At 49.1% G+C, this 15138-nt stretch overlaps 1 protein-coding gene across 2 annotated transcripts in view; it reads right to left on the minus strand.

The window, feature by feature from the left end:
• Positions 1-266: 266 nt before the first annotated feature.
• The window catches only part of XPO7 (exportin 7), a 62044-nt gene continuing 47172 nt past the window's right edge, over positions 267-15138 (minus strand). For both annotated transcript variants that reach the window (XM_036396621.2, XM_036396620.2), the window contains exons 22-28: positions 13026-13108; positions 10936-11150; positions 8619-8757; positions 7395-7555; positions 5592-5690; positions 3822-3949; positions 267-1863 (exon numbers count right to left, since the gene is read on the minus strand). In XM_036396621.2, coding sequence (XP_036252514.1) covers positions 1770-1863; positions 3822-3949; positions 5592-5690; positions 7395-7555; positions 8619-8757; positions 10936-11150; positions 13026-13108 — 919 coding nt within the window. In that variant the 3' untranslated portion in view covers positions 267-1769. The remainder of the gene's footprint in view (positions 1864-3821; positions 3950-5591; positions 5691-7394; positions 7556-8618; positions 8758-10935; positions 11151-13025; positions 13109-15138) is intronic.

Here is a 15138-nt window from a genome sequence, read left to right on the forward strand (position 1 = left end):
TCCAGGTCCCTCAGGGGTCACTGTGGGGTTACTCTGGGTCCCTCAGGGGTCACTGTGGGGTCACTCTGGGTCCCTCAGGGGTCCCTCAGGGGTCACTGTGGGATCACTGTGGGGTCCCTCAGGGTCACTCTCGGGGTCAATGGGGGGTCCCTCAGGGGTCCCTGTGGGGTCACTCTGGGTCCCTCAGGGGTCCCTCAGGGGTCACTGTGGGGTCCCTGTGGGGTCCCTCTCGGGGTCCCTCGGGGTCTCAGCCACTCGTGCGCGGCTCAGTAGAAACCATTGAGTTTATTTGCAGTCACAATGCTTACACTGTTTGCAGCAAACACCCCGACATCAACCAGCATCTGCTCACGCGGGAAAGGACCCAACACACACCAGGGGGGCAAGGGAACGAACAAAAACCCAACCAAATAAAATTAAAATTGACAAAAACAAAAAAAAAATCCAAAACAAAACTAAAATTAAAAAAAAAAAAAAGAGAAAAAAAAAAAAATTATAATAGAGTGTCTGGGAGGAGAAAGTGAAGCCCTCAAAGGCCCCGAGTGTTTCTGGGAGAGCTGAGCAAGAGGATGCACACGACTAGCAGCAACAATAGTGGGGTACACGGCAAAGGGGCTCCCTCCCCTGGATCCCGGCCTTTGGGGTCCATCCCCATCCCCAACATCCTCAGGGGGGCTCTGCAGGAGAAGGGGCCTCGCTGCTGCCAGGGGGTGCTCGGGGCTCCCCCATTGGGAACCCCCCCGGGGAGGCCCCGCGCTGCCGCCAGCCCCCGCTCCAGCCCGGAAAAATGGGAAAAAAGGGATGGAAAAAGGGGAAAAGAGGGCCCTGGGAGGGGCTACTGCTACAGAGGGGACAGGAGGGACACCCACGAGCAAGCACAAACGGAGGGGTCACGTCATGGCTTCGAGTTCCCAAGAACGAGGGCGAGACGGGACCGGGAAATTGTGATTTTTGAGGGGGGCTTAATAAGAAAAAATATACATTTGGAATTTTACAATGCCTTTTTTTTTTTTTTTTGTGGTGGTTTTTTTTTTATTATTATTATTATTTTTAATCTTTTTTTTTTTTGTTGGTTTTTTTAATTATTTTTTTGTGTTGTTTGAGTTTTTGCTTCTCTCTCTCTCTACAGCTTGTCTCACTAAATAGATCTCTGCACTTTCACACAGCCACCCCCTCGCCCACTAAAGCTTCAGGCCACGCTTTCCTCACTCGCATTCACAACCCTCACACCGGCACTGGGTGCACCAGGACTCTGTAAAAATTTCAATCACACTTTGTTTTTTTTGTTTTTTTTTTTTTTTTTGTCTTTTTTTTTATCATTTTGTCATTTTTTTTAATCATCATTTCGATTTTTTTTTGTGTGTTTTTTTTTTTTGTGATTTTTTTTTGCAGTTTTTTTTGTCGTGTTTTTTTTTTTTTTTTAATCTCGTTTTTCTGAAACTCAATATAAACCTTGCTCCAAAATGTTATGAAAAAATGTACATGTTTTTTTTTTTTTGTGTTTTTGTTTTTTTGTTTTTTTTTTTTGTTTTGTTTTGTTTTTTTTAGTTTTTATACAAGGCAGGCTTTTCGCAGCGGAGCGCCGCCGGTTCCACATTCCGGCCAGGGAAGGAAAAAGAGAGACACAGACACCTTGGAATTCCTGCACCTGGATTCTGCCCTTCCCACGGGAAAACACCTGCCCAGGTGAGCTCCACCTGCTGCTCCCTCCTCCCTGCGGGTGGGGAGGCCCTGGGGTCGTTCCTGGGCCGGGCTGGGCCCTGCAGCTGTCAGCTCATCATGTCGTTGCTGTTGACGCCGTAGCTCGAGTTCTTCATGGAGTCGTTGACCTCCCTCCGGAACGCCGACAGGTTCTGGGTGAACCTGGGGGACAGGGGAGAGCAGGTTCCAGCATGCCAGGATTCCAGCATTCCATGACTCCAGCATCCCATCACACTTCATGATTCCAGCATTCTACTATTCCATGATTCCAGCATTCCACTACGCCATCATTCCATGATTCCAGCATTCCATCACATTCCACCATTCCATGGTTCCTTGATTCCACCATCCCATCATTCCAGCATTCCATGATTCCAGGATTCCACCATTCCATTATTCCATCATTCCATGATTCCAGCATTCCATCATTTCACCATTCCACGATTCTACCATTCATGGCTCCATGATTCCAGCATTCCCTCATTCCATGATTTCATGGCTCCACCATTCCATGATTCCATTACTCCAGCATTCCATCATTCCAGCATTCCATCATTCCACCAGTCCATGGTTCCATGATTCCAGCATTCCATCGCTCCATCATTCCATGATTCCATCACTCCAGCATTCCACTATTCCATCATTCCATCATTCCAGGATCCCATCACATTCCATCACTCCATGACTCCACCATTCCATCATTCCACCATTCTGTGATGTCAGCATTCCACGGTTCCATGATTCCATCACTCCAGCATTTATCATTCCACCATTCCATTACTCCACGATTCCATCATTCCACCATTCCATCACATTCCACCACTCCATGATTCCACCATTCCATCACATTCCACCACTCCATGATTCCACCATTCATTCCACCATTCCCCATCCCATGAAGTGCCCATCTCTGAGCAGCTCCCCCAGGACTCCGTGCTGAGCCCGGGGGTGTCTCCACACTGAGAATGGGGATCCACCACTTCCCCTGAAGGGATTTTATCCCACTGGAACGGGGATCTCGGGAAGGAATTCCCAGAGGAAAATCTGTGGTTTCTCCACCCCTGGAAGTGCCCAAAGCCAGCCTGGAGCACCCCTGGTCCCATGGGAGGTGTCCCTGCCCACGGCACTGGATGGGATTTAAGGTCCCTCCCAACCCAAACCATTCCAACCATGAACCCATGAAGGAATCCCATGGGAAGTTTCAAACTGGGATGGGATATTGGGAAGGAATTCCCAGAGGAAAATCTCTGGCTGTCCCTGGATCCCTGGAAGTGTCCCAGGCCAGGCTGGATCCCCCTGGGACAGTGGGAAATACCCATGGATATTTAGGATCCCCTCCCACCCAAAACCATTCCAGCCATGAACCCATGAAGGAATCCCATGGGAAGTTTCAAACTGGAATGGGGATATTGGGAAGGAATTCCCAGAGGAAAATCTGTGGTTTCTCCATTCCTGGAAGTGTCCAAAGCCAGCCTGCAGCACCCTTGGTCCCATGGAAGGTGTGGTGGGAAATACCTGTGGATACTTAGGATCCAACCACAAACCCATGAAGGAATCCCATGAGGAGTTTCAAACTGAAATGGGAATACTGGGAAGGAATTCCCCCCTGTGAGGGTGAGGACAGAATTCCCAGAGGAAAATCTGTGGCTGTTCCTGGATTCCTGGAAGTGTCCCAGGCCAAGTTGGATCCCCCTTGCATGGTGGGAGGTGTGGTGGGAAATACCTGTGGATATTTAGGATCCCTCCCAACCCAAATCATTCCACAATTCCAACCACAAACCCATGAAAGAATCTTTCCATGGGAAGTTTCAAACTGAAACGGGATATTGGGAAGGAATTCCCAGAAGAAAATCTGTGGTTTCTCCATCCCTGGAAGTGTCCCAGGCCAGATTGGATCCCCTGGCATGGTGGGAAATACCTGTGGGTATTCGGGCTCCCTCCAGGCCCAAGCCCTGCCCCGGCCCATCCCATGGAACACCGTTCCCGTTCCCGTTCCCATTCCCGTTCCCATTCGCGTTCCCGTTCCTGTTCCCGTTCCCGTTCCCATTGCCGTTCCCATTCCCGTTCCCATTCCCGTTCCTGTTCCCGTTCCCGTTCCCATTCCCATTCCCGTTCCCGACCTGTCGCGGTTCTTGGTGAGCAGGTTGCGCTCGATGCCCTCCATGAGGTTCTCGAAGCACAGGTGCATGGCCTGCTGCTTCTCCGGGGGCTGGCTGTTCACGATGCTGTTCCGCAGGTCCGAGAAGTACTGCGGAGCCAGGACAGCCAGGGGTTAATTCCCACGGGATCTGGGATTTGGGATCGGGCACAGCCCCCTCGGGGTGCCGGGGATAAGGAGGGAGCATCCCAAAGTATGAGGGGTGGAGGTGGATTGATCAGCTCCAAGGAGCTTTCCTGGCCACGGGATCATCCCAAGGACAATCCTGGCTATGGGATCATCCCAAGGATCATCCTGGCTATGGGATCATCCCAAGGATCATCCTGGCCACGGGATCATCCCAAGGACCATCCTGGCCACGGGATCATCCCAAGGATCATCCTGGCCACGGGATCATCCCAAGGACAATCCTGGCTGTGGGATCATCCCAAGGACCATCCTGGCCCACAGGATCATCCCAAGGACCATCCTGGCTGTGGGATCATCCCAAGGACCATCCTGGCCACGGGATCATCCCAAGGACAATCCTGGCCATGGGATCATCCCAAGGACCATCCTGGCCATGGGATCATCCCAAGGAGCTTTCCTGGCCACGGGATCATCCCAAGGACAATCCTGGCCATGGGATCATCCCAAGGACCATCCTGGCCATGGGATCATCCCAAGGACAATCCTGGCCATGGGATCATCCCAAGGACAATCCTGGCCATGGGATCATCCCAAGGACCATCCTGGCCACAGGATCATCCCAAGGATCATCCTGGCCCACGGGATCATCCCAAGGACCATCCTGGCCATGGGGTCATTCCAATGACCATCCTGGCCATGGGCCCATTCCAAGACTTTTTTGGGAATGCTCTCCTCCTTCATCTGACCCCATCTTATTTTCTGAAAAATCTCTTTGCCCAGGACTTTGCTCCTGGGAAGCTGAGAAGCCTCAGAGAACAATGAAAACAATAATGCTCTGATTTGCTTCTCCTGAGTTTTGCTGCTTTGGAATGTGGTTGGAGATTGTTTAATTGGATTCATGTGAATTGTTTTGACTTCATGACCAATCACAGGCTGTGTTCGGGACTCTGTAAGGAGTCACGAGTTTTTCATTATTGTCTTTTAGCCTTCTGTCAGTATCCATTCTGCATTCATTAGTATAGCATAATATAATATAATATAATATAATATAATATAATATAATATAATATAATATAATATAATATAATATAATATAATATAATATAATATAATATAATATAATATAATATAAATTATAGTCACATCTATATTATATATATTTATATTTATTTATATTCATATTATATATTATACTCCATATATTTAATATAAATTTATTAAAATATATTTTATACATACTATATATTTATATTATACTATTATATTTACCTATATTTATATTATATATTTATATAATTATATGATTATATATGATATATATATATCATATATATATGATATATATATTATATAATATATATTATATATATATTATGATAATATATGATATAATTATATGATATATTTATATGATATATTTTATATAATATATTTTATATAATAAATAGTCTATTCTATTCTATTCTATTCTATTCTATTCTATTCTATTCATAAATTGGCCTTCCAAGAACATGGAGTCAGATTCATCCCTTCCTCCCCTCGACGGGCACCCCACAAATCCCAGCGTCCCTCAAGCCTTTTCCAGCGGGGATGGATCCCTCACCTTCTCGTTGAGCAGGATGAGGCCGAGCAGGGGCCGGGACATGGACCACTGGTTCCGGCAGTCCTCGAAGATGATGATGTTCAGCACCGTCGAGAGCATCTGGCACGGGGAGCCAAGGGTTAAAGGCAGCCCCTCCATCCCATCCCATGGATCCTGTCCCAGTCCCACGGATCCCATGGATCCCAATCCCATGGATCCCATCCCATCCCGATCCCGTGGATCTCATCCCATCCCAATCCCATGGATCCCATCCCATGGATCTCATGGATCCCGAATCCCATCCATTCCCATGGATCCCATGGATCAATCTCATGAATCCCATCCCACTCCCGTGGATCCCATGGATCTCATGGATCCCATCCCATGGATCCCATCCCACTCCTGTGGATCCCATGGATCCCATCCCATGGATCCCATCCCACTCCTGTGGATCCCATGGATCCCATCCCATGGATCCCATCCCACTCCTGTGGATCCCATGGATCCCATCCCATGGATCCCATCCCAATCCCGTGGATCTCATGGATCCCATCCCACTCCCATGGATCCCATCCCATGGATCCCATCCCAATCCTGTGGATCTCATCCCATGGATCTCATGGATCGATCTCATGGATCCCATCCTAATAAAATGGATCTCATGGATCTCATGGATCCCATCCCAATACCATGGATCCCATGGATCTCATGGATCCCATCCCATGGATCCCATGGATCGATGTCATGGATCCCATCCTAATAACATGGATCTCATGGATCTCATGGATCCCATCCCAATACCATGGATCCCATCCCATGGATCTCATGGATCCCATGGATCGATCTCATGGATCCCATCCTAATAACATGGATCTCATGGATCCCACCCCATGGATCCCATCCCACTCCCATGGATACCATTACATGGCTCCCATCCCAATACCATGGGTTCCATGTATCTCATGGATCCCATTCCACTCCCATGGATACCATGGATCTCATGGATCCCATTCCATGGATTCCATCCACTCCCATGGATCCCATTACATGGATCCCATCCCAACACCATGGATCCCATGGAGCTCATGGATCCCATCCCACTCCCATGGATCCCAATACCATGGATCCCATTCCATCCCAAATCCCACCCCAGCTCCCTCCTCGCTCCGGGATTTGGGAATCTCCGGAGATCCAAGGCTCTGGAGCTTTGAGCACTGGCAGCCAATGAATTCTGATGCATTTTGGGGCTCTTCCGTTGTTTTTTGGGCTCTCCAGGTGTTTTTCAGAGCCCCCAGGTGAATTTTGACCTCCTCAGTTGTTTTTTGGTGTCCCCAGGTTATCTTTTGGCCTCCTCAGATGTTTTTCAGAGCCCCCAGGTACATTTTGTAGACCCCAGGTATATTTTGAAGCCCCCAGGTGTATTTTGAAGCCCCCAGGTGCATTTTGGAGCCCCCAGGTGTATTTTGGAGCCCCCCAGGTGTATTTTGGAGCCCTCAGGTGCATTTTGAAGCCCCTAGGTACATTTTGAAGACCCCAGGTGTATTTTGGCCCCCCCAGGTGCATTTTGGAGCCCCCAGGTGTATTTGGCCCCCTCAGGTGTATTTTGGAGCCCCCCAGGTACATTTTGAAGCCCCCAGGTACATTTTGTAGACCCCAGGTGCATTTTGAAACCCCCAGGTGTATTTTGTAGACCCCAGGTGCATTTTGAAGCCGCCAGGTACATTTTGTAGATCCCAGGTGCATTTTGGAGCCCCCAGGTGTATTTTTTACCCCCCCAGGTGTATTTTTTATATTTTTTACCCCCCCAGGTGTGCTGGGGCTGACCTGCTGGATCATCTCGGGGTGCTGCTGCATGATGTGCAGGAAGCGATCGCTCTCCTGGGCCAGGGGCGTCGATCTCTTCTTGGTGCTGCGCGAGAGCTGCTTGAACAGGTAGGTGACGATGTGGTCCAGGCAGGAGCAGCAGCCCGTGCACACCATGGTGTCTGAGGGGACAGGGGGGAATAAATGAGAGTTTGGGGGGAAAAAATGGGGGTTTGGGGGAAAAAAACGGGGGTTTCGGGGGGAATATGGGGAAAAATTGGGAAAAAATGGGGGTTTCGGGGGAAAAAAACAAGAGTTTGGAGGGGGGGAAATGGGGGTTTGGGAAGGGAAAATGGAGAAAAAAATGGGGGGGGGGAAAATGGGGTTTGGGGGGAAAAAAATGGGATTTCCGGGGGAATATAGGGAAAAATGGGGAAAAATGGGGGTTTGGGAAGGGAAAATGGGGAAAAAATGGGGGGGGGGGGAAATGGGATTTCTGGGGGGAATATAGGGAAAAATGGGGGTTTGGGGGAAAAAAAGTGGGGTTTGGGAAGGGAAAATGGGGAAAAATAGGGGGGAAGATGGGGGAAAAAGAGGAGGGAAATGGGAAAAAATGGGGTAAAAATTGAGGGAAAATATGGGGGTGGTTTGGGGGAAAAAATAGGGGGTTGGGAAGGGAAATGGGTAAAAATGGGGGAAAATGGGGATTTGGATGGAAAAAAAGAGGGTTTGGGGGGAAAAACCCACAAGTTTGGGGGGGGAAATGGGGGTTTGGGGGAAAAAAAAGGGGGTTTGTGAAGGGAAAATGGGGAAAAATGGGGGGAAAAAAGGGGAAAAATGGGAGGGAAAAGGGGGGGAAATGGGGAAAAAAACGGGGGAAAATGGGGATTTAGATGGAAAAAAGAGGATTTGTGGGGGAAATGGGGAAAAAATGGGGTTTTGGACGAAATTAAAGGGGAAGTGTCTAAGGCCAGGTTGGGGTAATCTGGGATTGTGGAAGGCGTCCCTTGGATTGGGACTAAAATCCTTTCCAACCCCAACCATCCCAAAATTCCACCAATTCCCAGAACTGGGAATTCTTGGCGAGATCAGTGAAGGAACCACCGCTCCGAATTCACCAAATCCCAGCTTCAAATTCCAAAGCCCACAGGGAAAACGGGGTTTTTAACCCTGACTCCTTGACAAATCCCAGGAAAACTCCACCCCAAATCCCAGGAAAAGCAGGGGGGGAGCAGCAGGAGTTACCCAGTGCGGTGAGGCCCTCGGAGATGGAGGACAGGATGTACATGATGACGTGGGGCTCCAGGCTGGCAATGAAGTTCATGTGGTCCTGGGTGAGCACTTCCAGCAGGGAATAGTAGGATTGGCTGAGCTTGGGATAATCCTGCAGGAAAAGCAGGAAAAATCTGCTTGGTTTTCCTGGAAGCATCAAATTCCTAAATGCAGCCTGTCGTGAAACAGCTGGAATGTGCTGGTGGATCTCCTGGGAAGAACTGAGCAAGGATTCTGTCTCCCAGAAAATCTGTATTCCAAGAGATTTCCCATTTTCCTCCTCTCTCCCATTCCAACATTTCCCATTTTCCTCCTCTCTCCCATTCTAACATTTCCCATTTTCCTTCTCCATCCCATTCCACCATTTCCCATTTTCCTTCTCCATCCCATTCCACCATTTCCCATTTTCCTTCTCCCTCCCATTCCACCATTTCCCATTTTCCTTCTCTCTCCCATTCCAACATTTCCCATTTTCCTCCTCTCTCCCATTCCAACATTTCCCATTTTCCTTCTCTCTCCCATTCCAACATTTCCCATTTTCCCTCTCTCTCCCATTCTATTCCACGTTCCCAACACTGCTCTATCCAATCACTTTCCCCACTTTTTATTTTTCCCAGGGAAAATCTGGGAATTGGGATGGGATTTCAAACCCATTCCCACCCAGAATTTGGGAATTATTTATGTGGCTCCTTTTCAACCCAAACCATTCTGTGATCGCATGAATTCCAAACTGGGCGGGATTTCAAACCCACTCCCACCCAAAATCTGGGAATTGGGATGGAATTTCCCACCCAAAATCTGGGAATTGGGATGGGATTTCAAACCCATTCCCACCCAGAATTTGGGAATTGTGATGGGATTTCAAATCCAAAGTCTGGGAATTGTGATGGGATTTAAAACCCATTCCCACCCAGAATTTGGGAATTGTGATGGGATTTCAAACCCAAAATCTGGGAATTGTGATGGGATTTCCCACCCAAAATCTGGGAATTGGGATGGGATTTCAAACCCATTCCCACCCAGAATTCGGGAATTATTCCTGTGCTTCTTCTCCAACCCTCACCCACAGGGAGTGGGAATGGATGAGATTTAAAATCCATTGCAACCCAAAATCTGGGAATTGTGACGGGACTTCAAACCCATTCCCACCAAAAATCTGGGAATTGGGATGGGATTTCAAACCCAAAACCTGGGAATTGTGATGGGATTTCAAACCCAAAACCTGGGAATTGTGACAGGATTTCAAACCCAAAATCTGGGAATTGTGATGGGATTTCAAACCCAAAATTTGGGAATTGTGACAGGATTTCAAACCCAAAATCTGGGAATTGTGATGGGATTTCCCACCCAAAGTCTGGGAATTGGGATGAGATTTCAAGCCCCTTCCCAGGCAAAATCTGGGAATTGTGATGGGATTTAAAACCCATTCCCACCCAAAATCTGGGAATTCTTCCTGGGCTTCACCCAGAGCCTGCTGCCACTGCCCATTCCCTGCCCCAACCCCTTCATCGCTCCTTCCTCTCCTCCAGCTTTTCCTGGGATGGAACTGGAATTCCCAGGATGGAGCTGGAATTCCTGGGGACAGAACTGGAATTCCCAGGGACGGAACTGGAATTCCCAGGGACAGAGCTGGAATTCCCAGGATGGAACTGGAATTCCCAGGATGGAACTGGAATTCCCGGGACGGAACTGGAATTCCTGGGGACAGAACTGGAATTCCCAGGGACGGAACTGGAATTCCTGGGGACAGAACTGGAATTCCCGGGATGGAACTGGAATTCCCGGGGCTGTCTCTGGAATTCCCAGGATGGAACTGGAATTCCTGGGGATGGAACTGGAATTCCCAGGGACGGAACTGGAATTCCCAGGATGGAACTGGAATTCCTGGGGATGAAACTCGAATTCCCAGGGATGGAACTGGAATTCCCAGGACGGAACTGGAATTCCCAGGATGGAACTGGAATTCCTGGGGATGGAACTGGAATTCCCAGGGACAGAGCTGGAATTCCCAGGATGGAACTGGAATTCCCAGGGACAGAGCTGGAATTCCCGGGACGGAACTGGAATTCCTGGGGACAGAACTGGAATTCCCAGGATGGAACTGGAATTCCCGGGACGGAACTGGAATTCCTGGGGACAGAACTGGAATTCCCGGGGACGGAACTGGAATTCCCGGGGACAGAACTGGAATTCCCGGGGCTGTCTCTGGAATTCCCAGGACGGAACTGGAATTCCCGGGGCTGTCTCTGGAATTCCCAGGAGGGAGCTGGAATTCCCAGGATCGTCTCACCAGGAGGTCGCTGTGCGGGATGGAGAGCAGCAGTTTGATGAAGGTCTGCAGGGCGTTGTCCAGCGCGTCGTCCCCGTAGAGCCGGAAGACGCCGAAGTTGACGTAGCTGCCGCTGAGCGCCGCCTTCAGCATGGAGAAGCAGATGGAGATTCCCTTCAGCTTCAGCGCGTACACCTGGTCCTTGGGCACCTCGCCCAGCGTCAGGATGCGATTCCCTGCGGGAATTCCGGCTCGGGATCACCACTCCCATCCCGCCCCGGGGTTCCAAAGCCATTCCAACCCAAAATCTGGGAACTGGGATGGGATTTCAAATCCATTCCAACCCAAGCCATTCCATTCCCTTCAGCTTCAGCGCCTACACCTGGTCCTTGGGCACCTCGCCAGGATGCGATTCCCTGCGGGAATTCTGGCTCAGGATCACCATTCCCATCCCGCCCCGGGGTTCCAAAGCCATTCCAACCCAAACTATTCAATGATCCATTGAATTCCAAGCTGGATGGGGTTTCAAATTCACTCCAACCCGGAACTGGGTAATTGGGATGGGGTTTAAATTCCATTCCAAGTCAAAATTTCAGAATTGGGATGGGATTTCAAATCCATTCCAACTCAAACTATTACACGATCCCATAAATTCCAAACTGGATGGGGTTCCAAATCCATTCCAACCCAAAATCTGGGAACTCGGATGGGATTTCAAATCCATTCCAACCCAAGCCATTCCATTCCCTTCAGCTTCAGCGCGTACACCTGGTCCTTGGGCACCTCGCCCAGCGTCAGGATGCGATTCCCTGCGGGAATTCCGGCTCGGGATCACCACTCCCATCCCGCCCCGGGGTTCCAAAGCCATTCCAACCCAAGATATTCAATGATCCATTGAATTCCAAGCTGGATGGGATTGCAAATCCACTCCAACCCGGAACTGGATAATTGGGATGGGGTTTAAATTCCATTCCAAGTCAAAATTTGGGAATTGGGATGGGATTTCAATCCATTCCAACTCAAACTATTACACGATCCCATAAATTCCAAACTGGATGGGGTTCCAAATCCATTCCAACCCAAAATCTGGGAACTGGGATGGGATTTCAAATCCATTCCATTCCCTTCAGCTTCAGCGCCTACACCTGGTCCTTGGGCACCTCGCCAGGATGCGATTCCCTGCAGGAATTCTGGCTCAGGATCACCACTCCCATCCCGCCCCGGGGTTGAAAATCCATTCCAACCCATTCCAAGCTACATGGGATTTAAATTCCATTCCAAGCCAAAATCTGGGAACTGGGATGGATTTCAAATCCTTTCCAACCTGAAATCTGGGAAATATTTACATGGTTCCTTTCCAACCCAAACCATTCCATCATCCAGGATGTTTCCAGGATTTATCCATGGATGAACCCAGTATGAATCAAGGATTTATCCATGGATTAATCCAGGATTTTTTCAGGATGAAACCAGAATTTATCCATGTATGAATCCAGGAGGTTTCCATGGATGAATCCATGATTTTTCCAGGATGTTTCCCAGATGAATACATGGATGAATCCATGATTTTTCCAGGATGAACCTAGGATGATTCCCAGATGAATCCATGATTTTTCCAGGATGCTTCCAGGATGAATCCAGGATTTATCCATGGATGAATCCAGGATGTTTCCATGGATGCATCCATGATTTTTCCAGGATGTTTCCAGGATGAACCCAGGATTTTTCCAGGATTTCTCCAGGATGAATCCAGGATTTTTCCAGGATGGACCTAGGATGTTTCCAGGATTTATCCATGGATTAATCCAGGATGAATCCAGGATATTTCCATGGATGCATCCATGATTTCTCCAGGATGTTTCCAGGATTTCTCCAGGATGAACCCAGGATATTTCCAGGATGAACCTAGGATGTTTCCAGGATGAATCCATGGATGAATCCAGGATATTTCCATGGATGCATCCATGATTTCTCCAGGATGCATCCATGATTTTTCCAGGATGCATCCATGATTTTTCCAGGATGTTTCCAGGATGAACCCATTACGAATCCAGGATTTATCTGGGAATTATTTCCATGGATGCACCCCAGGCAGCTGCAGGATCCCTCACCGTAGGTTGTGATCATCTTGCTGGTCTCCCGGAAAAGCAGGATCCCGTTGGGAGAGGAGACGTCGAACTGCAGCCGTTGGGATCTGCAGGAAAAACCGGGAATGCTCAGAGCCAGGGAGCTGCTCCAGGCCTGCAGGGAGCTGGGAATGTTCCCCTGGAGAAGGGAAATTCCAGGGAGAGCTTCCAGCACATTCCAGGGCCTGAAGGGGCTCCAGGAGAGCTGCAGAGGGATTTGGGATAAGGGATGGACACAGGATTGGAAAAGGGGAGATTGGGATGGGATTTTGGGAAGGAATTCCTGGCTGGGATGGAATTCCCAGAAATGCTGTGGATCCCTGGGAGTGTCTAAGGAAAGGTGGGAAAAAGGGAGGATCCAAGGAAATCTTGGAGAACCTTCCAGAGCCTGGAGGGGCTCCAGGAGAGCTGGAGAGGGATTTGGGATAAGGGATGGAGGGACAGGACACAGGATTGGAAAAGGGGAGATTTGATGGGATTTGGGAAGGAATTCCTGGCTGGGAGGGTGGGGAGGGGCTGGGCTGGAATTCCCAGAGGAGCCAAGGCTGCCCCTGGATCCCTGGAAGTGTCCAAGGAAAGGTGGGAAAAAGGGAGGATCCAAGGAAATCTTGGAGAACCTTCCAGAGCCTGGAGGGGCTCCAGGAGAGCTGGAGAGGGTTTGGGACAAGGGATGGAGGGACAGGACACAGGGAATGGATTTAAACTGGGAAAGGGGAAATTTGATGGGATTTTGGGAAGGAATTCCTGGTTGTGAGGGTGGGAAGGGCTGGGATGGAATTCCCAGAGGAGCCAAGGCTGCCCCTGGATCCCTGGAAGTGTCCAAGGAAAGGTGGGAAAAAGGGAGGATCCAAGGAAATCTTGGAGCTCCTTCCAAGGCCTAAAGGGGAGAGCTGGAGAGGGATTTGGGATAAGGGATGGAGGGACAGGACACAGGATTGGAAAAGGGGAGATTTGATGGGATTTTGGGAAGGAATTCCTGGCTGGGAGGGTGGGGAGGGGCTGGGATGGAATTCCCAAATATCCTTGGCAGTGTCCAAGGAAAAGTGGGAAAGGGGAAGCATCCAAGGAAATCTTGGAGCCCCTTCCAGAGCCTAAAGGGGCTCCAGGATTAGGGACAAATCCTCTGTCCCCAGATTTTGGGACAAAGCAATGGAGGGGCAGGACACAGGGAATGGATTTAAACTGGGAAAGGGGAGATTTGATGGGATTTTGGGAAGGAATTCCTGGCTGGGAGGGGCTGGGATGGAATTCCCAGAGGAGCCAAGGCTGTCCCTGGGTCCCTGGAAGTGTCCAAGGAAAGGTTGGGTGCCCCAGGTATTTAACAGGCTCTAAACCCCTTCTAAGGTGCAGAGTTCCATGAAATCCCAAATTTTTGGGAATTTCCTGCCTGTTATAAATGGCAATTAGGAGGAAAAATGGGATTGGAGCGGGGAAATGGGGATTTGGGGAAAAAATGGGGATTTGGGGGGCAACAACCACACCCAGGGAGCTGAAATCGGCTTTAAACCCCTTCCAACGCTCAGAATTCCAGGAAATCCTGGATTTTTGGGAATTTCCTACCTGATATAAATGGGGTTTGGGAGGAAAAAAATGGGATTTGGGGGAAAATGGGGAAAAATGGGGATTTGGTGAGGGGGAAATGGGGATTTGGGGAAAATCATGAGGGTTTTGGGGGCAACAACCACACAGGGGGGGATGAAATGAGCCCTCCCAAGGCCCAGAATTCCATGGAATCCTGGATTTTTGGGAATCTCCTACCTGTTATAAATGGGGTTTGTGAGGAAAAATGGGATTTGGGGGAAAATGGGGAAAAAATAGGGATTTGATGGGGGGAAATGGGGATTTGGGGGCAACATTCACACAGGGGGGGATGAAATAAACCCTTTCCAATGCTCAGAATTCCATGAAATTTCAGATTTTTGGGAATCTCCTACCTGTTATAAATGGGATTTAGGAATTAAAATGGGTTTTGGGGGTGAAAATGGGGATTTGGGGAAAATCATGAGGGGTTTGGGGCCAACAACCACACAGGGGGGGATGAAATAAACCCTTTCCAAGGCCCAGAATTCCATGAAATTTCTGATTTTTGGGAATCTCC

The sequence above is a fragment of the Molothrus ater genome, chromosome 28, assembly GCF_012460135.2.
Source record: "Molothrus ater isolate BHLD 08-10-18 breed brown headed cowbird chromosome 28, BPBGC_Mater_1.1, whole genome shotgun sequence".
Lineage (NCBI taxonomy): Eukaryota > Metazoa > Chordata > Aves > Passeriformes > Icteridae > Molothrus > Molothrus ater.